Raw genomic sequence first — 21250 nt, 5'->3', positions numbered from 1 at the left:
CTCCTATTGATCCTATCTAGAGTACTTTTAATTTCATTTATTGCGTTGTTCATCGTTGCTTGTTTCATCTTTAGTTCTTGTAGGTCCTTGTTAACTGTTTCTTGCATTTTGTCCATTCTACTTCCAAGATTTCGGATCATCCTTACTATCATTATTCTGAATTCTTTTTCAGGTAGATTGCCTATTTCCTCTTCATTTGTTAGGTCTGGTTGGTTTTTATCTTGCTCCTTCATCTGCTGTGTGTTTTTCTGTCTTCTCATTTTGCTTATCTTACTGTGTTTGGGGTCTCCTTTTTGCAGGCTGCACGTTCGTAGTTCCCGTTGTTTTTGATGTCTGTCTCCAGTGGCTAAGGTTGTTTCAGCGGGTTGTGTAGGCTTCCTGGTGGAGGGGACTAGTGCCTGTGTTGTGCTGGATGAGGCTGGATCTTGTCTCTCTAGTGGGCAGGTTCACGTCTGGTGGTGTGTTTTGGGGTGTCTGTGGCCTTGTTATGATTTTCGGCAGCCTCTCTGCTAATGGGTGGGGTTGTGTTCCTGTTTTGCTAGTTGTTTGGCATAGGTTGTCCAGCACTGTGGCTTGCTGGTCGTTGAGTGAAGCTGGGTGCTGGTGTTAAGATGGAGGTCTCTGGGAGATTTCCACCGTTTAATATTATGTGGAGCTGGGAGGTCTCTTGTTGATCAGTGTCCTGAAGTTGGCTCTCCTACCTCAGAGGCAGAGCCCTGCCTCCTGGGCTGGAGCACCAAGAGCCTTTCATCCACACGGCTCAGAATAAAAGGGAGGAAAAGTAGAGAGAATTATTAGAAGTATGAGCAAAGAAAGAAGGAAAGGAGGAAAGGAAGGAAGGAAGAAAGAAGCAAAGAAGGAAAGAAAGGAGGGAGGGAGGGAGGAAGGAAGGAAGGAAGGAAGGAGGGAAAGAAGGAGAAAATGTAGAGAGAATTAGTAGAAGTATGAGGAAAGAAAGAGGGAAAGGAGGAAAGGAAGGAAGGAAGAAAGAAGCAAAGAAGGAAAGAAAGGAGGGAGGGAGGGAGGGAGGAAGGAAGGAAGGAAGGAGGGAAAGAAGGAGAAAATGTAGAGAGAATTAGTAGAAGTATGAGGAAAGAAAGAGGGAAAGGAGGAAAGGAAGGAAGGAAGAAAGAAGCAAAGAAGGAAAGAAAGGAGGGAGGGAGGGAGGAAGGAAAGAAGGAGGGAAAGAAGGAGAAAATGTAGAGAGAATTAGAAGTTTGAGGAAAGAGAGAAGGAAAGGAGGAAAGGAAGGAAGGAAGAAAGAAGCAAAGAAGGAAAGAAAGGGAGGGAGGGAGGAAGGAAGGAAGGTAGGAGGGAAAGAAGGAGAAAATGTAGAGAGAATTAGTAGAAGTATGAGGAAAGAAAGAAGGAAAGGAGGAAAGGAAGGAAGGAAGAAAGAAGCAAAGAAGGAAAGAAAGGGAGGGAGGGGGGAAGGAAGGAAGGAAGGAGGGAAAGAAGGAGAAAATGTAGAGAGAATTAGGAGAAGTTTGAGGAAAGAAAGAAGGAAAGGAGGAAAGGAGGAAAGGAAGGAAGGAAGAAAGAAGCAAAGAAGGAAAGAAAGGAGGGAGGGAGGAAGGAAGGAGGGAAAGAAGGAAAAAAGACAGAAAGAAAGAAGATACAGTAAAAATAAAATAAAGTATAATATAGTTATTGTACTAAAAAATATTTAGAAAGAAAAAAAAAAAAAAAAAAGAACAGATAGAACCCTAGGACAAATGTTGGAAACAAAGCTATACAGAGAAAATCTTACACTGAAGCATACACATACATGTTCACAAAGAGAGGCAAAGGGGGAAAAAATCATAAATCCTGCTCCCAGAGACCACCTCCTCAACCTGGGGTGATTCGCTGTCTAAAGGAGGGAAGGAAGGAAGGAAAGAAAGAACGAAGGTAAAGTACAATAAAGTTATTACAATTAAAATTAATTATTAAGAAAAAAAAATTTTTTTTAAAAAAAAAAAACCATGGATGGATAGAGCCCTAGGACAAATGTTGGAAGCAAAGCTATACAGAGAAAATCTTACACAGAAGCATACACATACACGTTCACAAAGAGAGGCTAAAGGGGGAAAAATCATAAATACTGCTCCCAGAGACCACCTCCTCAACCTGGGGTGATTCGCTGTCTAAAGGAGGGAAGGAAGGAAGGAAAGAAAGAAAGAAAGAACAAAGGTAAAGTACAATAAAGTTATTACAATTAAAATTAATTATTAAGAAAAAAAAATTTTTTTTAAAAAAAAACATGGACGGATAGAGCCCTAGGACAACTGTTGGAAGCAAAGCTATACAGAGAAAATCTTACACAGAAGCATACACATACACGTTCACAAAGAGAGGCAAAGGGGGAAAAATCGTAAATCCTGCTCCCAGAGACCACCTCCTCAACCTGGGGTGATTCGCTGTCTAAAGGAGGGGAGGAGGGAAGGAAAGAAAGAAAGAAAGAACGAAGGTAAAGTTCAATAAAGTTATTACAATTAAAATTAATTATTAAAAAAAAATTTTTTTTTTAAAAAAAAAAAAAAAAAAAAACCATGGACGGATAGAGCCCTAGGACAAATGGTGGAAGCAAGAGTATACAGACAAGATCTCACACAGAAGCATACACGCACACATTCACAAAAAGAGGAAAAGGGGAAAAAATCACAGATCTCGCTCCTAAATTCCCCCTCTTCAATTTGGGATCACTCCCTGTCTATTCAGGTATTCCACAATGCAGGGCACATCAAGTTGATTGTGGAGCTTCAATCCGCCGCCTCCGCGGCTGCCGGGAGAGACCTCCCCCTCTCCTCCCTGCTCTCACAGCTCACAGGAGCTCAGCTTTGTACCCGGCCCTGCCCCTGCGCGCAGATCGCTGGAGGGCGTCTGTTTTTTTGCTCAGACAGGACGGGGTTAAAGGAGCTGCTGATTCGGGAGCTCCGGCTCACTCAGGCCGGGGGTTGGGGGATGGGGGAAGGCGGGGCACTGCGTGCGGGGCGGCGGCAGAGGCGGCGTGACGCTGCACCGGCCCGAGACCCGCCGTGCGCACTCCCGGGGAAGTTGTCCCTGGATCCCGGGAACCTGGCAGTGGCGGCCCGCACAGGCTCCGCGGAAGAGGGGCGCGGAGAGTGACCTGTGCTCGCACACAGCCCCCCTGGTGGCGGCAGCAGCAGCCCCAGCGTCTCCCGCCCGTCTCTGGGCTCCGCGGTTTCAGCCGCGGCTCGCGCCCGTCTCTGGGCTCCGCGGTTTCAGCCGCGGCTCGCGCCCGTCTCTGGGGTTCGCGCTTTTAGCCGCGGCTCGCGCCCGTCTCTGGAGTTCCTTTAAGCAGCGCTCTTAAACCCCTCTCCTCGCGCACCAGGAAACAAAGAGGGAAGAAAAAGTCTCTTGCCTCTTCGGCCGGTGCAGGCTTTTCCCCGAACTCCCTCCCGGCCAGTCGTGGTGCACCAACCCCTTCAGGCTATGCTCAAGCAGCCAACTCCAGTCCTCTCCCTGCGCTCCGTCCAAAACCGAAACCCGAGCCTCAGCTCGCAGCCCTGCCCGCCCCGGCGGATGAGCAGACAAGCCTCTCGGGTTGGTGAGTGCCGGTCGGCACCGATCGTCTGTGCAGGAATCTCCCCGCTTTGCCCTCCGCACCCGTCGCTGTGCACCACTCCGCGGTCCCGAAGCTCCCCCGTTAATGTCATCTTATCATGTAATTTTATTCCAGTAGATGCTATGTGTGTTAGAAAAAGGCACCCCCCCAAATTTTCTTTAAAAGAATGGTTGCAAAAGATTTTGTAGTGATAGCTAAGTATACTCTTAATTTTAATCAAATTGCTCTTAATTATCATTTTGTTCTTCTTTAATTGCTAGTATGGGTAGAATTGCATTTTAACAAACATTATTATAATAACATCATATACTATTACAGTATAATGAGACTGTTTTCTTTTATCAGTCAGGGTTCTATCAGGAGGCAGAAACCACACCAGTTATTTGAACAGAGACTTTAATAGAATCATTAACTAGATTTAAAGTTGTTAACTAGGTAACAGAAAGGATAAAAATAAAACTTGAAGTTATCATGGAGATAGGCACTTCTAGAAGCAGCTGTGAGACCTAAGTGCTTGGGGACCAAAGGGAAAACCTAGAGACTTAGAGGAAGGGTCCTGTGGAAACAAAATTCAGATCTCCGAGGAGAAGGTACTACATGCTAGTGCTTGTGTCGAGCTCAGAATAGAAATCCCATAGATTTGAAACTCAGAACTCTGGGGAAGGGTGCTGGCTGGTGCTGGGGTCTTTGAGTGGGGTATGATTAAGCTAGTTCCATAAGTGTTAGAAAAACTGCAAACTTTATTCACTTACTACTGTGAGGGGGACCTTCTGCAGGGGTGAAGAAACCTTTGCTGGGGTAATGCTCTTATGAAGTCCAAAGAATAGACAGGAAGGCCCAAGTATCTTTTTTCTTCTCCAGGCTTGCAGTCCATCTTTAGTGCTCCCTCTTGGTAGAGCCTTATAGGAAATCAGCTGGCAAAGCAGAAATGTGGTTTGCAGAGTCCCAGTTCCAGTGTCATTAAGGCAGATTGGGAAGAAGGGATGCGGGTTTGGAATTGAGGAGCAATAACTTAATAACTTGTTCCAGCAAATTGCTAAGAAATATGGTATTAAAAAGTGTTTTCTTGGGACTTCCCTGGCGGTCCAGTGGTTAAGACTCTGCGCTCCCAATGCAGGGGGCCTAGGTTCAATCCCTGGTCAGGGAACTAGATCCCACATGCATGCCACAACAAAGATCCCGCGTGCTGCAACTAAGACCCAGCGCAGCCAAATAAATAAAAATATTAAAAAAAAAAAGTTTTCTCAGATCTGTTTTGCAGCCAGTGTTTATGTGATTTTAGTAGGATACTTGCATGTTGCTAAAAATGCTAATTTTGTAAATCACGTGAAATTATATTAAAAATTTATATAAGATTTGCAAGTATTCCTTGCAATCCGAATCTACTGCATTCATATCCTGAGTTTGGATAGTAAGTCTGGATAGTGAATACTGGGTCATCTACATCTATTTAATTCCTGAGTTTTGGAAGGCAAGAGTGAGAGTTCAGATAATGATGGATACAGTTTCTGTCAGACAATAGAATCTTAAAAATTGAGCAGAATCCGGTTACTGAGTTTATATAAGATGGATTTGAATCCTGAGGTTACCTGCATTTTATTTCCAGGTATAGACTCAGTAGTAGCAAAAGCTTACCAAAAAAGCAAAAGCTTTCCTTGAACATTTGCTTTATGTAGACAGGTAAACACATATATGTATATAACATATTTCTTTCACATATTTTAGCATTAGACTGTTATAATTTGGTTTGATTAAAGCAAAATAAAATTTGATATTTCTTTGGACTTGTTAAAATGGGGCCCTTTCTGCATTTCTGAATTACCTAACATTTATGAGGATTGATTTTATGGTTCACATGTGTATTCGGCCTAGGATGCTGAATTATCAGTAGTACTTTAAGTAGTTTCTGATCTTCTACCTGAGACCTCTTCCTTTTGTTATCTTTTTCTTTCTTTCTTGTTCACACTTATCTTTTCCTTTTTGTTACGCTTCTCCCTTAAAGATACCTTTTATTATTGATCCAGTCTGTTTGTTTAGGATATGTTGGGGAACACACAGGGATTTTTAGCACCAGAGAAGATTGTGTGTTGTGTCCCAAGTGAATTTCCTGTCCATGTGTTTTCTCATTTCCCTCCATTTGATATTGATAACCTGCTATTTAGAATGACCAGAGGAGGGTAGATTTATTTTAAGGCTTCTTGCTGTCTTGTTTCTAGTAGCAGACTTGTTATTGTTAAGGCAGCTCTGGTATTTAGTCTTAGAATTGGGTAGATACAGGTTCAGACCTCTGCCGCGTATTATTCATATGATCATGGGTAAGTTACTTCACTTTTCCTGATTTTGCTGTAATAGGGATGTTAATGTTTACCTCCCTGGCCTGTTAGGATTCATGGGATAAACTATATATTGATTACATAAAGCATCTGGCATATTTTTTCCTTGTTTGCATTTTCCTATAGTAGAAAGCAAAAGGGATAATTGTTTTTAGAATAAAAGAGGACATATTTGGGGACTCCCCTGGCAGTCCAGTGGTTAAGACTTCGCCTTCCAGTGCAGGGGGTTTGGGTTCATCCCTGGTTGGGGAGCTAAGACCCCACTTGCCTTGGGGCCAAAAAACGCAAAACATAAAAAAGAGAAACAGTATTGTAACAAATTCAATGAAAAAGACTTAAAAAAGAAAAAAAAAAGGACATGTTTGTATCCTTTGCTCTCAGCTCAAGAACATGGGGTAGAAGAGGATTTCTTTTTCCCCTTCTATTTCCCCTTTACCCTAAATTCTTATTTTTAAAAATTAAAACAAATTTTTTTTTATTGAAGTATTGTTGATTTACAGTGTTGTTAGTTTCTGGTGTACAGCAAAGTGATTCAGTTATACATACACATATATATGTATATTTTTCAGATTTTTTTCCATTATAGGTTATTACAAGATATTGAATATAGTTCCCTGTGCTCTACAGTAGGACCTTGTTGTTTATCTGTTTTACATATGGTAGTGTGTATCTGTTAATCCCAGGTTCCTAATTTATCCCTCCCCTTCCCCCCTCAGGTAACCATAAGTTTGTTTTCTATGTCTGTGAGTCTGTTTCTGTTTTGTTAAATACGTTTTGTTTGATTTTTTAAGATTCTACATATAAGTGATATCAAATGATATTTGCCTTTCTGTCTGGCTTAATTCATTTAGTTTGATAATCTCTAGTATGATAATCTAAATTCTTAGATTCTAGAGTATCTACCAGTAGCATTCAGGTTTGCAACTGACCTCAGGCTAAGGATGTTGCTGACATGTAATACTACATTTTTATCATATTTATAATTAATATAGTTATGCTTCTAAGTCAGTCCCACGCAGTGGCAGAAATAACTTTCATTATCATGCCGTAGTTCATCATTGTTATATTTATCAAATTTTTTTATAATTGATAAAATCTGTTAATTTGCATGTTTAGTTCTGACATGTTCCAGTTAAATGAAGAGTAATGAGAAACCGTCTTAATTTTGACCATTACAGAGACTTTTTCTAAAATGTATTTTGAACTTTTTGTCTTATCTTCTAAGGCTTACTGTCTCATATGGTAGCCGCTAGCCTCATGTGGCTATTTAAATCTAAATTTAAAAAAAATCAGTTCCTCAGTCACACTAGCCACATTTTTTAAGTGCTTGGTTAGCTGCACGTGGCTACTGACTGTCATATTGGATAACACACAAACATTTCCATTGTTGTAGAAAGTTCTGTTGGACAGTGCTGGTCTAGAGCATCCCAAATGTAATTTAATCTTTAAGCTGACTTATTGGGCTTCCATTTCTGAGCATAAGGTATTGAAGAGTACCAGTGACTAGTCACTGACTTAAGGACATTTTATAAAAGTTACTTATGAGACTAAATATTGACTTGGATAACTAGCTTTATGGTGTTCTTACTAATATATAAGACCAGGCATCATTTAAGCATTTTATGGTATATTAATTAAATTTCCCCTAACAACTCTGTGAGGTTGGTGTTATGATTATTTTCATTTCACAAATGAGGAAACAGAGGTAAAAAAGTTCAGCAACTCAAGGACGTGCAATGAATAAGGGACGGAGCTGGGATTCATACAAAGGTCTTGCTCCAGTGCCCATGCACTAAATTCTGCCTCTTGGCTGTCAGTATTTATCAATTTGAGGCTTTTTCTTTTTTTTTTTAAACATCTTTTTCTTTTTTTTTTTTTAATTTGTTTTATTTTTGGCTGCATTGGGTCTTTGTTGCCGCGCACAGGCTTTCTCTAGTTGCGGCGAGTGGGGGCTACCCTTCGATGTGGTGCAAGGGATTCTCATTGCGGTGGCTTCTCTTGTTGCGGAGCACAGGCTCTAGGCACGCGGACTTCAGTAGTTGTGGCTCATGGGCTCTACACATATTTTTAAAAACTAAGTATAAGAAGTATTAATAGCAGATTCTGTCTGGGTTTTTAAATAATATCTGCAAAGATGGCTTTGAGTGTTCTTGTATCAAAGGGACTCTTGTTTATTAAGCTTTCCAGCTACTCAAGAGACATAGAGATTCCAATAGATAGAGTGAGATTAAATGCAAAATACGGTACTTACTTGATGACAGAATGTAGTTCAGTGGTTAATGTCCAAAAATATTTATTTTTCCTCCCTAAATTGTAGAGTAAAATATTTTTAAGATAAGAATTACATTTATGGCATAAAGATGTCTTTTGACCATATGATCCCTAAGTTTTAGCCTGAACGGAGTTCTAACTATGAGTATGGCTTCTATGAATTTAGAATACAGTTTTATGAATCTAAGATTATATATTTGAGTAATAGAGTAATTTGGAGAGAATCTAGAGAAGAGCAGTAACTATATTATGGTTCTTAAATCAGATCCTGTTGGAGTTCTGGACTTCAAACTTTTGAGAAGGAACCTAAATGGTGTTAATATTGTAAAATATGTGAAGCATCGTTGTGAAGAGAACTCTGACCAGTTCTCACTTTCCAGGATAGAATTTAAAGAAATTTTCTTCTCTGTAGCAAGGGAGATACATAGATTAGTCTGTTAAAATTTATTATTATTTTAAACAAAATGAATTACTGTATACATTTGGTGAACTTTTCTTCCCTTGGAGATAAAGAATATTGTTGGTTTCCAAAATAGGTAATAGCAGGGCTTTTAAAAATGACATAGTGAGGTTCTTTTTCATCTCTGATTTTATGATAAATAGCTCTGAAACCACAGTTCTGTTTACAAATGACAGTTGTCTCACTAAATCCCTCAAGTTTTTGCATAAGCTATATTGTGAATATTCTTGGAATCTTAGGGGTGAAACAAAAGTTGTGAAAGTCAAGAGTTTTGAAATGTGAACTTCTATTTGTGAATTGCATTCTCTATCCTAAATTATGATTCTTCTACCTATATTTTCACTTCAAACCAATGAGGATTTTTTGGGCTTGTCCTTTAAAAAGATCATTGCTCATAGGAAATTTAAAGGCTCAGTTATTCATACCTTAGTGGTGATTAGTTTGATGCTGTCCGCTTTCTTCCTAAATAGAGCAGAGATCAACTGCTTTGAAAAGGTTAGAGTTTTTCCTGGAGGAGAAGAGCAAGTAATTAATTTTGGAGTTTATAATACCAACTTTGGGGGCCAATCTTGGAGGCTTATGGCAGTGTGAGATGGGAGAGCCAAGGTATAGAAGAAGGTACTTAGAAGTATGCCACATATAAGCTATGTGTATTGAAATTTTATCAGGAACAAGCTGGTCCTACACCAGGAAAATGGAAAAACTTATTTCTTTATTTTCCTTGTTACATTTCTGTCTCTCTGCTGCAGAATATCCAACTGGGGCTTTTATACTCTTAGAACTTTGATTTATAGAACTCCTTTATAGAATAGGTAGGATTTTGTGGGCTGCTTCAGGAATCATCATCATAGAATCTTATTTCTGTGGGAAAAGTGTATGTTCAATTTTCATATGCAATCTACAAACAAAATTTAAAAGCACAGTCTTTTCTGGATCTTTTCTTTAGAGTAAATAATTGAATGGGGGCTCATTTCCATTGAGGTTGATAAATGATTATTGTGTGATTTAGGGCATGTAAGTCTAAAATCACTGAATAAGAGTGACAGTCATTTAAAATTTAGAAAATTCTGAAGAGTATGAATTTGATAGGAATAATAGCTAACATTTATTGAATGCTTATTTACTGTGTGTTAGAAACTCTTCTTAGTGCTTTGTATATATAACTCATTTAATCCTCACAACAATCCTTTGGGGTGGGTACTGTTTTTATCCTCACCTTACACATGAGGAAACTGAGGTATAGAGAGGCTAATTTACTTGTTTAAGGTCACATAGCTAAAAGTGGAAGAGCTTAGATTCCAATCCAGGCAGTCTTGCTCCAGAGCCTGTGTTCTTAATCACCATATCTTTTCTAATGTAGGACATTGACTGTTATTTTCCTGAAATTGAACTAAGAGTAGAAACTTTGGCTTTGCTGGTGTATGATAACTAATTTTGAAAAATAACAGCAGCTGCTTTTGCTTGGAAATAGCTTAAATTATTGCTTCATTTATAAATTAAAAAAATTGTTTTTTTATATCACATGCTTCCAAAATGTAAGGTCAATCTGTAGTAGATTATTTTCTTTCTTGTTAGGTTTCTGCCACAATCAGCCTTGGGTACCTGAATATCCACATGTACTGTTCTTCCTATAAATAGAACTTACTTGCCCTTTTCCCAAGGGAAACAACCCAGAGTTTCATCCAGTTATTATATCCAGCCGAAATTCTAAGCTCTCTGGGTGCATTCACTTTCATTAGATCCCAGAGTGGCTTTTTGGTTTATAGTGGTGAAGGAATAGGATAATAGCAATAAAATCTTTTATTCAGAAAACAGGATAATGGGAAACACAAAATAGTCACTAGGCCATATGGATTATAAAATCCTCCTGGGTAGCAGTGGCAGAGACTCCATGAAAGTATAATAAGTTCCTTGATTCTGCTCTTTGATGGGCCGTCCATTGTCCCCTGTGCCCTCTGAAAGGTCTCACCTTGTCCGGTATCCTCCATGGCCACATCTGCGGTGGGTATTGGTGAAGATGCCCTGTCTGGGAAATGCATAGGCTTTATAGCTCACTTCTTGTTGATTAGCTTGGGTATTATTTTGGAAACTTAAGAGGCTTTTGCAGTCTAGACACCCCTCTGCCCCTTTACAGTTATCTTAAAAAGCTTAGTTTCTGGACTTTTTGCTGCTTTGAGCCAAAGGACATGCCTAGGCAGAATTTTTTAATATGAAAACTCTGCCCTGTGTGCTCTACTTACCCCAGGGATTTCTAACCTTTTGGTGCCATGGAACCCCTTCAAAGTCTGGTGAAACTTGTGGACCCTTCTCAGAATAAGGTCTCAAAATTCATAAAATAAAATACTTAGGATTACAGAAGAAACTAATTAATTATATTGAAATATGGTTAGCAAAATATTAACTTTAAAACATAGTAATATATATGCCTTTGACTTAACACATTAAATAAAAAATCTAGTGGCAAATCTAATACACTGTCATAAATTTGAAGTAGTCGATGAGTTTAAAAAGTTGAGATTCTGCAGCATTTGTCACATATGAATATATTTGTGATTTTTATTGATGGCAAAGTCACAGGTACTGTTAATGCTGCTGTGATTTGTTGTCTACTTTTGTAATTAAAGGAAATGCTAAGTGTTAGTTACAAGTTAGTGGAAATAAAGAATATATTTTCCTCCATCCAAGTTCATTCACCTCTTTTAGCTCCTGAGGGAATGATGGCTCTGGGTGGGGCCATTTGAAGTGATAGTCTTGGGTGGAAAGTCAACACCCTCACAACATTGCTTTTGTGTGGCAAGGCACCAGTCTTCTCTACTGCCAAGGCTGTAGTTTTGCAGCTATCACTCAGTTACTTCAGTTTGCTACTTCAGAAGCACTTGGTGGTTTTTTTTCAACCATGTAGGGCTTTAAATTATAGGAATTTTAGCTTGAATTGCAGGCCATAGGCAGGGAGTACCTCCCTTAGCAAACCTGCATTTTCTCTGCTTGCAACGGTAATTGAAGTTTATTTCCCTTTTAGGACTTTGTTTTAAGCGGCTAGAAGGAGCCAACACATGCCAATATTCTCAATTTTTCCTATAGTATTTCTCTCGTTGCTCTATAGCCTCAGTTGGCATATGGTTTGTTTTCCAGTTACAGTAGGTGACAGTTTGACCAAATCCTTTGTCACTCTTTAATAAATGTAACCAGCTTTCCATCCTGCAGTATTAGATCTTAATGTTTACCTCATCAACTCCTCTAAGAGAGTGTCTTATTTTAGGTCCTGTTACTTGTATCACCTCACTTCCATGTCCCACATTCCATGTTTGTTAGGAATTGCATTCACCTGCTGGTAGAGATCTTTTTATAGTAGTTAAACACATAAAAAGTCTGGAAGGTAGGCAGTTCAGGGCTGGGGTGGCAGCTTCACAATTGCTTCACCAAAAAAATCAGGGACCCAGATCTCTTCTCTCTGCTCCCATGTCCTCAGTGTATGGCTTCCATTCTCAAAGGTCACCTTATGGTCCAAGATGACTGTTGGAGCAATAGCTATTGTATCCACATTCCAGAGAGCAGGAAGGGCAAAAGGCATAATACCATCCAGAATAAAATTGGGGTTGTATTCCTAAGGAAGAAGGCCAAAACAGATATGAAGTGGCAGTTAGTGGTCTCTACCATAGACCTTGCTTCTGGCTGCCGAGGGTGCTGAGATGCAGTAACAGGAATTATGTTTTTTATATATGTATCTTATGTTTAAATACATGTATTTTTTGACCCCCTGAGATGTGTGCGATCAGAATTACTGCTGTGGTAATTACAAGGATTTCTTTTGAGTTCTCAGTTGCTCAGTTTTTCACATGCCAAGTGTTAAGACAAAATGCCAAGTGCTAGGAAAGGAGGGAGAGGATTCAGGAATATCTAGGTCACATCATCATTACCCTCATTATTCTTACTTTATTTTCCTTGATGTCTTCATCTTACCTCCATTTAGGAAAGCCAACAATATCTCTACCCATTTCCCACCTTTTTATCCTGTTGAAAACTTTCTGTGTAAGCCTTGGCTACTCCTCAGTTGTTAGGGAAGTTACAGAGGGAAGCCAAGCAATGTGCTAAAGTAGCTAAAATGCATATTTGGGATTGTATCAGTGGCAGAATTAAGTGAGGTCAGAACCCCCTCCCTCCTCTTATGTCATAAATTAGTATGGAGTTGTTATATCTGGATGCTCTTTACCTTTTCATTGTATGCAGAAAAAATTGCTTATTCTTTTAAGCAATAGATACCATCATAGATTTAAGAACTTCAGACATAATTTTTTCATGCCTTGGTTTATCCCACAAGTAACATTATCTTCTTATCTTTGGCTTCCATCTTCCCATTTTTCTCTACTTTTCCAGTAGAACTCTCTGTTCCTGTGTAGTACTAACTTGTCAGTCTTTGCTGAGTCATACTTTTTTCCAGTTCATAAAGGACTTCTATCCTGTGGTTATCCTTACCTCATACTATTGAGTCCTCTTTCACCTCTTCCTTTTAGCTTTTAAATGTGTTTGGTCTTGTTTGCTTGGGGAGCAGCACACCCACACCTTCATTGGCCAGTCACTGTTTCAATCATTTAACCACCATTTATTGACCCTTTACCTACTGTGCTCCTATTGTGAGAACAGAAAAGAATAAGAAAGTTCCTTCTTCTAAGGAGCTCATGGCCTCATGGGAGAGAGGTAGATAAAGGTAATTTAATACTGTGTAAGTTCTGTGATAGAAGTATTTATAGTCAATGGGGGTAGGATCTAGTTCAATTTAGGAGATGGAGGATGGGAAGAGTGGATTGATCAGGCTTTCTGGAGGGGGAGGTGTTTGGTCTGAGTCTTGATGAAAAAGTAGAAGCCAGCTAGGCAGAGTGGGAAGGAAAAGGCATTCCAGAAAGGAAGACTCATTCCTTATCCAAATACTGTGTTATTTTTCAGATAATGTGTACCTGGCATGGTGTTGGGTAGCATCTGAAGTACTAGTGTGTGGTCACTATCCTCAGTGGGGAGGTGGGGGAAAAGGGAGTGAGGGTAGAAAGCTTATGTTCCAGTTATACATGTGAAACAGCATGGTAAAGCCAAACTGAGGTTATAATTGCTCTAGGAATTAATAGAGAAGAATTAATAAAAGGTTAATGAAGCTAAAGTAGTTGAAATGAGGCATTCAGATTTAGTATAATATGAGAAGGGGAACCATTTAAAGTTTTTGGGCACAGTGACATGAAAACATTGCTGGCATTTCTCTTGGAGTATATACATGTACTCTGGAGGTGATTAGCAGGGAGGAGTGGTGAGAAATCAGAGCCTAGGAGGCCAGCTAGGAAGCTTTTGGAATGAGGTGAGGTAATGAGGGTCTGACATTTCTTAACCAGATTTCCATAACCAGATTCCTCAGAGCCTCCCATGCTGTTTTTAAATCTGCCACCATCTGTTCTCTTATACAAGTGGACTTCTGTCATCACCATTCCACCAAGAGGTTTCTTTCTAAAGTTACTTGATGATCTGGTCAAATCTAATGGTCACTTTTTGTGTTCTCAGTGGAGAACCACTGCAATAACCAGCCTAAGCAGCAACAATAGAGGCACTTTTTACCTCACTACCAAGAATATGTAAAATATAACAAATTGCAAAGAAAACAGCAGCCCCGCTTTTTCAGATTTTAAATTTGAGAAAGATTTTTATACTCTACTTCAATGAATAATTCTTACTCATGATGCCTTTGATGGCTGGGCACCAAATTCTTTCCAGCCTATTTAGATCTTAACTTTCTTTAAGTCTTAGCTGAAGTTCTTCCTTCTCTACCTCTTAAGGCTGCAGCCCATGTTGTCCTCTACCTTTTTCTGAGCCATTGCAGCACCCAGAGCTCTTTTCCAGCTCTTTCTTGTGTTTGAACTTCCTAATTGGAGTACAGGTTTCTAGAGGACAGAAATTTTATCATACTTGCTGTGTGTATAAGATTTTACTCTAGGATAGCCTTGTACACATGTGTAATTATAAATTCTTGTTTATTTTTATAACAGTAATAAGTACCTACTTAGTGTGTTCATGTTATATTACTGAGACTCTCCTAAAGTCTCAGTTAGTGGCACTGGGGGAAGGAAACAGAAGTTAAAGATGGTTCTCAACAGGGAGCATCTGCTGTGTCAGTTATATTCCAATTTGGAATGTACTTTTACATTATCTTTGAAAATGTATGTGACTGGCTGCTTTGGGAATTTGAACAAAATAAAGCTACTCAGTGGAGACTTAATTGAGGCAAATAGGATGATAGCATGGTATAATAATAGCCAATGTTCGTAGAATAAAATGTGAATAATAATAGCAGCAACTACTGTTATCACCACTACCAGTAGCTAACATTTATTGACTCTTTACTATTTGCCAGTCGCTGTTCTGAGTACTTTATATCAGTGAGAGGTAGGTACTATTATTTTAATTTTACAGGTAAGGTATGGTAGAAAAACTGCTGGATTGGACATCAGGAGATCTGAGCTCTGGTTTTAGTTCCGCTGTTAACTATTTGTGTGAATTTGGACAAGTCTTTAACTTCAGTAGACCTTAGTTTTTCATCTTTAGATTGGAGGCTTTGTTCTCTAATCTCTAGGTTACTTTGCCCACTCTTTGACATTCTGTGATCTCTAAATTATCTTGGCTTATTATTCCACAAGTTTCTATCACTTATTTCATGATGGGAACAAGCATTTCTGGCTGAGATTGTAGAGCAAGGTGCTGTATAGAGGAATTTAAAGTTCAGGTTTCAGAGGAATGCATACAGCAGAGATGGGGAGGGAAAATGAAAAATGTAAAACTGTTAATCAAAATATTGGAAAATATTCTGTCTGCATTGCCAGTAGTTAATATTCTACTGGCAATGCAGATAGAATCCTCGTGGCTAGCTCTTGATTTATAATTGCTATTGCTTAATCTTATTTACTTTATGGTTCATTAGTACCCCCCCAAGATACTCCTAGAGTAATATTATTAACTAATACTTATTGAATGTTTCTTCTATGCATAAGTTATCCCATTTATTTCTCAAAGTAATATTTCAACCGTAGGTACTATTATTATTTCATTTTACAGATGAGATGGGGTTTAGAGATAGTAACACTTTCATAGTCTCACAGATAGTAACTGGTAGAATAAGTACTTGAATTCTGATCTGCCTGACTCCAGAGCCTGTGTTTTTTATTAATTCTACATTGCCTCCCAGAAGTTCAGATCCTAAGCGCATACTCCAGGTTGCTTTTTGCCTGCAGCCATTTGGAATGAAGGGTATATATGAGATTCTTAGCCACAATTTTTTTCTTTTTACCGAGAGATACTTTAAGTTTCTTATTTTGTTTTCTTTTTCCCTTTATTTTTATATCACTTAGAAGCCTTTCATTCCTCTCTGCTTTGTTGTCAGGCTCACTTTTCCTGCTTCTTTGATTCCAGGATAGGGAAGTTTGTACCTTTTTTTGAAAGTTTGTCATTCCAGTGTGAGGTGTCAATCTTTGTTTCTATATTTTTATCTTCCATTCTTAGAGCAGCTTCCTTCTTTCTCCAGTATATGTGTTAACCTGGCAGATGTTGTTTTTTCTTTTTTCTTTCTTTGGGTGATACTGGTTTGAATTTTTCAGCCTTGGAGAGAAATAGATTACAGAATCCAGATCACTGGATGTTTTTGTAAGCCTGTCGTTGAGTTTTTAATGTTTCTTTTCTTGCTGTCCATTTGTGTGATTTTATCTCATATCCTACACTCCCAGATCTTTAGTTTTCTTAAGCTTGTTCTTTGACTTTTTTTTAAACTTCCTGGCACTGCCTATTCTCCTTTTCTCTAGTTCATCAGTGTCCTTGAGTTTGCATTTCTTTTTTCAGTCAACTCCCCCAGCTAGCTTGTCTCCTTGCTATTCTTGTCTACCCTGCTTTACTCTTCCTATCTCCCACCTGCTCAACTTTACCTTCTTTCCTCCATGTAAATTCCTCAGTTACTTCTCTGACCTCTTGCCTACACTTTAATTTTGGTATTCTTTTGTATGATTTCCCTAAAATTTGTGTAAAAGAAATGCCAGATATACAATCTTAAGTTTTAAAAGGGCCTGCAGTGTTGGTGAGTAAAGAAAGAGCTGGACTGCAGACAGATTTATTCATACTATGATCCTGTCTCCCTGTTTAAAGTGACAGATAGTCTTTTTAAGAAAACTGGCCTCAGAATCACTTTGTGTGTATGTATTGTTTTATCTCTTAGACAGTTTAAAACCAAATTTGTTGTGTTTGGAGAGGAAGAAATTAAGAAAAAAGATTGGAAATGTTGATCCCTTAAATATTTGGTTTGGTCATTAATATACTCAATCTTTTTCCTCCAGATTTAACTCAGGCTTTCCCTCACTTTGGAACTCCTAGATTTGTGAATATTGGATATTTTGAGAAGCAGGGGTTCTTTCCTTGATATTGACTAAGGAGTCTATTTACCTTCAGGATGACATCTGAACTGGAGAGCAGCCTAACATCTATGGACTGGTTACCACAGCTCACCATGAGAGCAGCCATCCAAAAATCTGATGCTACACAAAATGCACATGGAACAGGAACTTCCAAGAAGAATACACTTCTTGACCCAAATACAACCCTGGACCAGGAAGAAGTCCAACAGCACAAAGATGGGAAGCCTCCATACAGTTATGCCAGCCTCATTACATTTGCAATTAATAGCTCACCCAAAAAGAAAATGACTCTAAGTGAGATTTATCAGTGGATTTGTGATAACTTCCCATATTATAGAGAGGCTGGCAGTGGATGGAAGGTAAGGATTTTATTTAAATTTTTATTTTTATGCTGTAAACAATAACAATACTGGCTTTTATTGAAGACAAAGCTTTGTGGAGGCTTATATAGTTAAAGATGAAATTCTGATTACTAGTCATTTTTAGGATTAAAAAAGGAAATTAAATGTTTTAAATTAGATGAATAACTTTATTTTGGGTAGAATATTCATATGTTAGAGCTTTCTTATATTAGAGGACTGACATAGCATAAAGTATTGGAGCAGAGATAATGTAGCATTCACTAGAAAACAATACCCACAGTTCAGTTAAGTTGATAGTGTGTCTGAGATTTAAAAAAAAATAACATAGTATTGCAACCAGTACTGTTTTTATCATCAAAGATTTAAAAAAAACTCTATTTTGAAAGAATTCTAGATTTATAGCAGAGTTTTGTAAGTAGTACAAAGGGTTCCCATATATCCTTCAACCAATTCCTCTTTGTTAACACCTTATATAACCATAGTACCATTATCAAAACTAAGAAATTAATACTTTTGACTAAGCAGTACTGTTAGCTACTAAGTAAATTACAGATTTCGTTCAGATTTCACCAGTTTTTCCCACTAATTTTTTTTTATGTTCCAGGATTCAATTCAGGATCTAATCTAGGATCCCACATTACATTTAGCTGTCATTTGTTATGTCTCCTTAGTCTTCTCCAATCTGTAACAGTCCCTCAATCTTTTCTTGTCTTTTATGACCTTGGCACTTTTGAACAGTACTTGTCAGGTATTTTGTAGAATGTTCTCAGTTTAGATATGTCTGATATTTTCTTGGTTAGATTGAGGTAATGCATTTTGGGGAAGAATAATGCAGAGGTGATGTGCCCTTCTCTGTCTATCAGTCATATCAGGGGGAACTTGATGTCAGCATGTCTTATTACTGGTAATGTTCACCATGGTTCTTTGGTTAAGGTGGTGTCTGCGAGGTTTCTCCACTATAAAATTACTATTTATCACTTTGTAAATTATGAAATGTTTTGGGGGAGATACTTTAACAGCATGCAGTACCCTGTTTTTCTTAAATTTTTGTTCATTAATTTTAGTGTTCATTGGTAGATCATTACAGGAGTTTTTATTGTTTTCTAGTGGTGGTTTTCTCTTTTCCTTTATTCCTTCTATATTAATTGGGATTCTTCCCAATTAATATGGAAGCCTTGTCCCTTCTTCCCCTTTTATTTATTTATTCAATCGTATATTTGTAATAGTATGCACTCATGGATATTTATTTTATTTTTTGTGCTGTCGTTATTTGTTGCTCAGATTTTTGCTGCTTTTGGAATTGGGAGCTCTTACAGGTTGGCTCCTGTGCCCTTTGATACGGTAGAGTTCTTTTGTTTATTTACCACTTCTTAACTTTCTGGCACCACAAGATGTTCCAGGCTCATCTCGTACCTTTCCTGCCTCAGCTCTAGAATCAGCTACTTCTTAAAGAAGCCTTAGCTCCTCATGTAAGCTTTTTGAGGAAGCTTCAGATTAGTTACCTACCTAATCTATGTTATATGACAAATAATTCAGTTTTCTTTTGTATCTGCACATTTTACATTCATATTCTTATGTAGGAGTTATCCAGTTGTGTGCGGTGTGGGGTGTGTGTATTTGTGTGTGTGCATGTGGAAGAAGGGGACTTACAGAGCTTTAGGTCTGCCGTCAGCTGGTAGTTCCACTTGTTTCTCTTAAGCTTTCATGTCTCAACACCTTTGTCTTTTTTGTTTGAATATACTTATTAAAGGCATTTACTGAATTACTCTGCACCAGTGAAGTGTGCTGTATATCATGCCAGATAATCAAGTGCCTTATGGGCAGGGATTTTTTTTGTATCTTTTCCTCTATTCCATGCACTAGCACAGTACTTCCATTTAGTAAGCCTCAGTAACTGCAGCTTGCATGAAAGCCAGAATCCTGGTCCCAGCTTTCTTTCCTAGCTTTAATTTTTGCTAGTTCCCTCTCATGTACTGTTTCTTCTACATATTCTAGCCTATTAGTTGTCCTAGAAATAAATATTTTGATTTTTCTTGCTTTTGTTTTTCTCTTACTTGACCTTGGACTTTCTCTTGCCCTTTGTCCAGTTGGCATTATTCTGTTTATTCTTTAAGCTCATATGTAATCTCTCTTTTCCCTGTAGAATTAATCTTTTGTGTTTCCATATGTTTTATTAATAACTCTATTATAGAACTTACAGATTTTTGTTCAGGGATCTTGTTTCATCTGAGTCCACCTTGAGAGTGCCAGATTCAGTCTGCTGGATTTCTTGCTGCTGGCCACCCCAAGTTATGGTCTGAAACTGGTTTAGAAGTAGTAATACAGGTTCATCTGGAAGGTACATGGTTTGGATGTAATGAAGAAGGAAGGATGGAAAGCGAAAAATGGGAATAGGTTGAGAAGGATAATGTTGCTTTTTAGAACTAAAAGATACGCCAGGGAGATTATCTGGTCCAGTCTGTTGCTTTAGGCAGACCTTTAATATTCCCAGGGATTGCGGTTTCATAATTATTCTTTTAAAATTTCTTCCACCCAATTTTAGGAGCCTAGAACTTGCCATGATTACTTTAAATTTTATTTTTGTAAACGTAGAAATAATTTGAACATCTCACATGGAGACAAATGGAAAGTGGTTTATCTTCTCCTTTGCTCAGGTCCTATCTCTGTTTTCATGTTTTAGTTCCCATTCACTGTCCTAATGTTTAGCATTACTTGTACAACTTGCTGCTTACTGTTTCTTCTTCAGGTATGGAAGAGATGGGTTAGGTGAAAATGGAAGGTCATATAGAACTTGTGAAATTAGCTTGTGTTGTTTGAAGAGGGGATGGAAGAAAGATCCTAAAGCAGTTGTCAACCACCTTTCCAGAAATGTAGAGCCAACTAAAGTCACCCAGAGGAGAAAATGTTGTCGTGGTCGCTTAAAAGGATTCAAATAGAATTTTAATATTTAGATGAACTCCCTTTCATTTTGTGCCAGGGCATTGAGGGGAGATTACATATTAAAAACAATTCTTTGAATAGTCCATAAGAGTTATAAAAACTCTTTGAATTTCCATAATTGAATGATTTTGTAATCTGAACTAGAGGAAAAGGAATTTTTTTTATGCTGTTCACCTTACTAAAGAAAATTAACCTATTAAGTTACTAGAATTTAGAGTAATAAAAAGAAAAATATAAGAGAGTGTGGTATGGGCATGTGGGGGTGTATTCTACTTTTCTATGTGAAGAAAAAAGAGAAATTAGAATATATTATGTGTTTGCTTATTGTTGTAAAAAGAAAGTTAGGAATAATAAACTAGAAATATAGTAAACATAGTTACCTATAGGGATGGACAGAACTGTGGTAGATGAGATGAGGAAGGGAATAAGATTGTGAGTGTACCTTTTTATATAGTTTTGAGTTTTGAAACATCTAAGTGTTTTACACATTCAAAAAAATATGTTAGGGAATCAAAAAGGATGAAAAAAGAAAACCTTAAAACTGAATGTAAGTAGAAATAAATAAGCCTTATATCAAATGTATAACATAATCACACAGAAAAATTCAAGAAGCTTTGAAAAGAGCATACCAAGGTTGAAAAGAATTACAAAAGAATCATGGACTTCATTTAATAGATTTGTCTTTGGTAGTGGTATTTGCTAGAGGCAGTCTCTACCTTGTGTGACCACAAGAAAAGAAGTTGGGAGTTGGGAGCAATTCTGAAACAATCTTATGTGCATGGTAGGATAGAACAAATGAGTATGTATATTAGTGTTTTGGGGAGTCAGGGCTCTCACAGTGGGAGAAGAGAAGTAAAGGTGGGAATGTGGTGGTTGATTTGAATGAG

The 21250-nt window shown here is 38.1% G+C and overlaps 1 protein-coding gene across 2 annotated transcripts in view; it reads left to right on the top strand.

The window, feature by feature from the left end:
* FOXJ3 (forkhead box J3) overlaps window positions 1–21250 on the top strand; it is a 136583-nt gene that overhangs the window by 30791 nt on the left and 84542 nt on the right. For both annotated transcript variants that reach the window (XM_032632952.1, XM_032632959.1), the window contains exon 3: window positions 17096–17420. In XM_032632952.1, coding sequence (XP_032488843.1) covers window positions 17096–17420 — 325 coding nt within the window. The remainder of the gene's footprint in view (window positions 1–17095; window positions 17421–21250) is intronic.

This window comes from Phocoena sinus, chromosome 1, assembly GCF_008692025.1.
Source record: "Phocoena sinus isolate mPhoSin1 chromosome 1, mPhoSin1.pri, whole genome shotgun sequence".
NCBI classification, from domain to species: domain Eukaryota; kingdom Metazoa; phylum Chordata; class Mammalia; order Artiodactyla; family Phocoenidae; genus Phocoena; species Phocoena sinus.
Note: the sequence above shows the minus strand (reverse complement) of the source record. Positions and strands in the feature narration are given on the sequence as shown.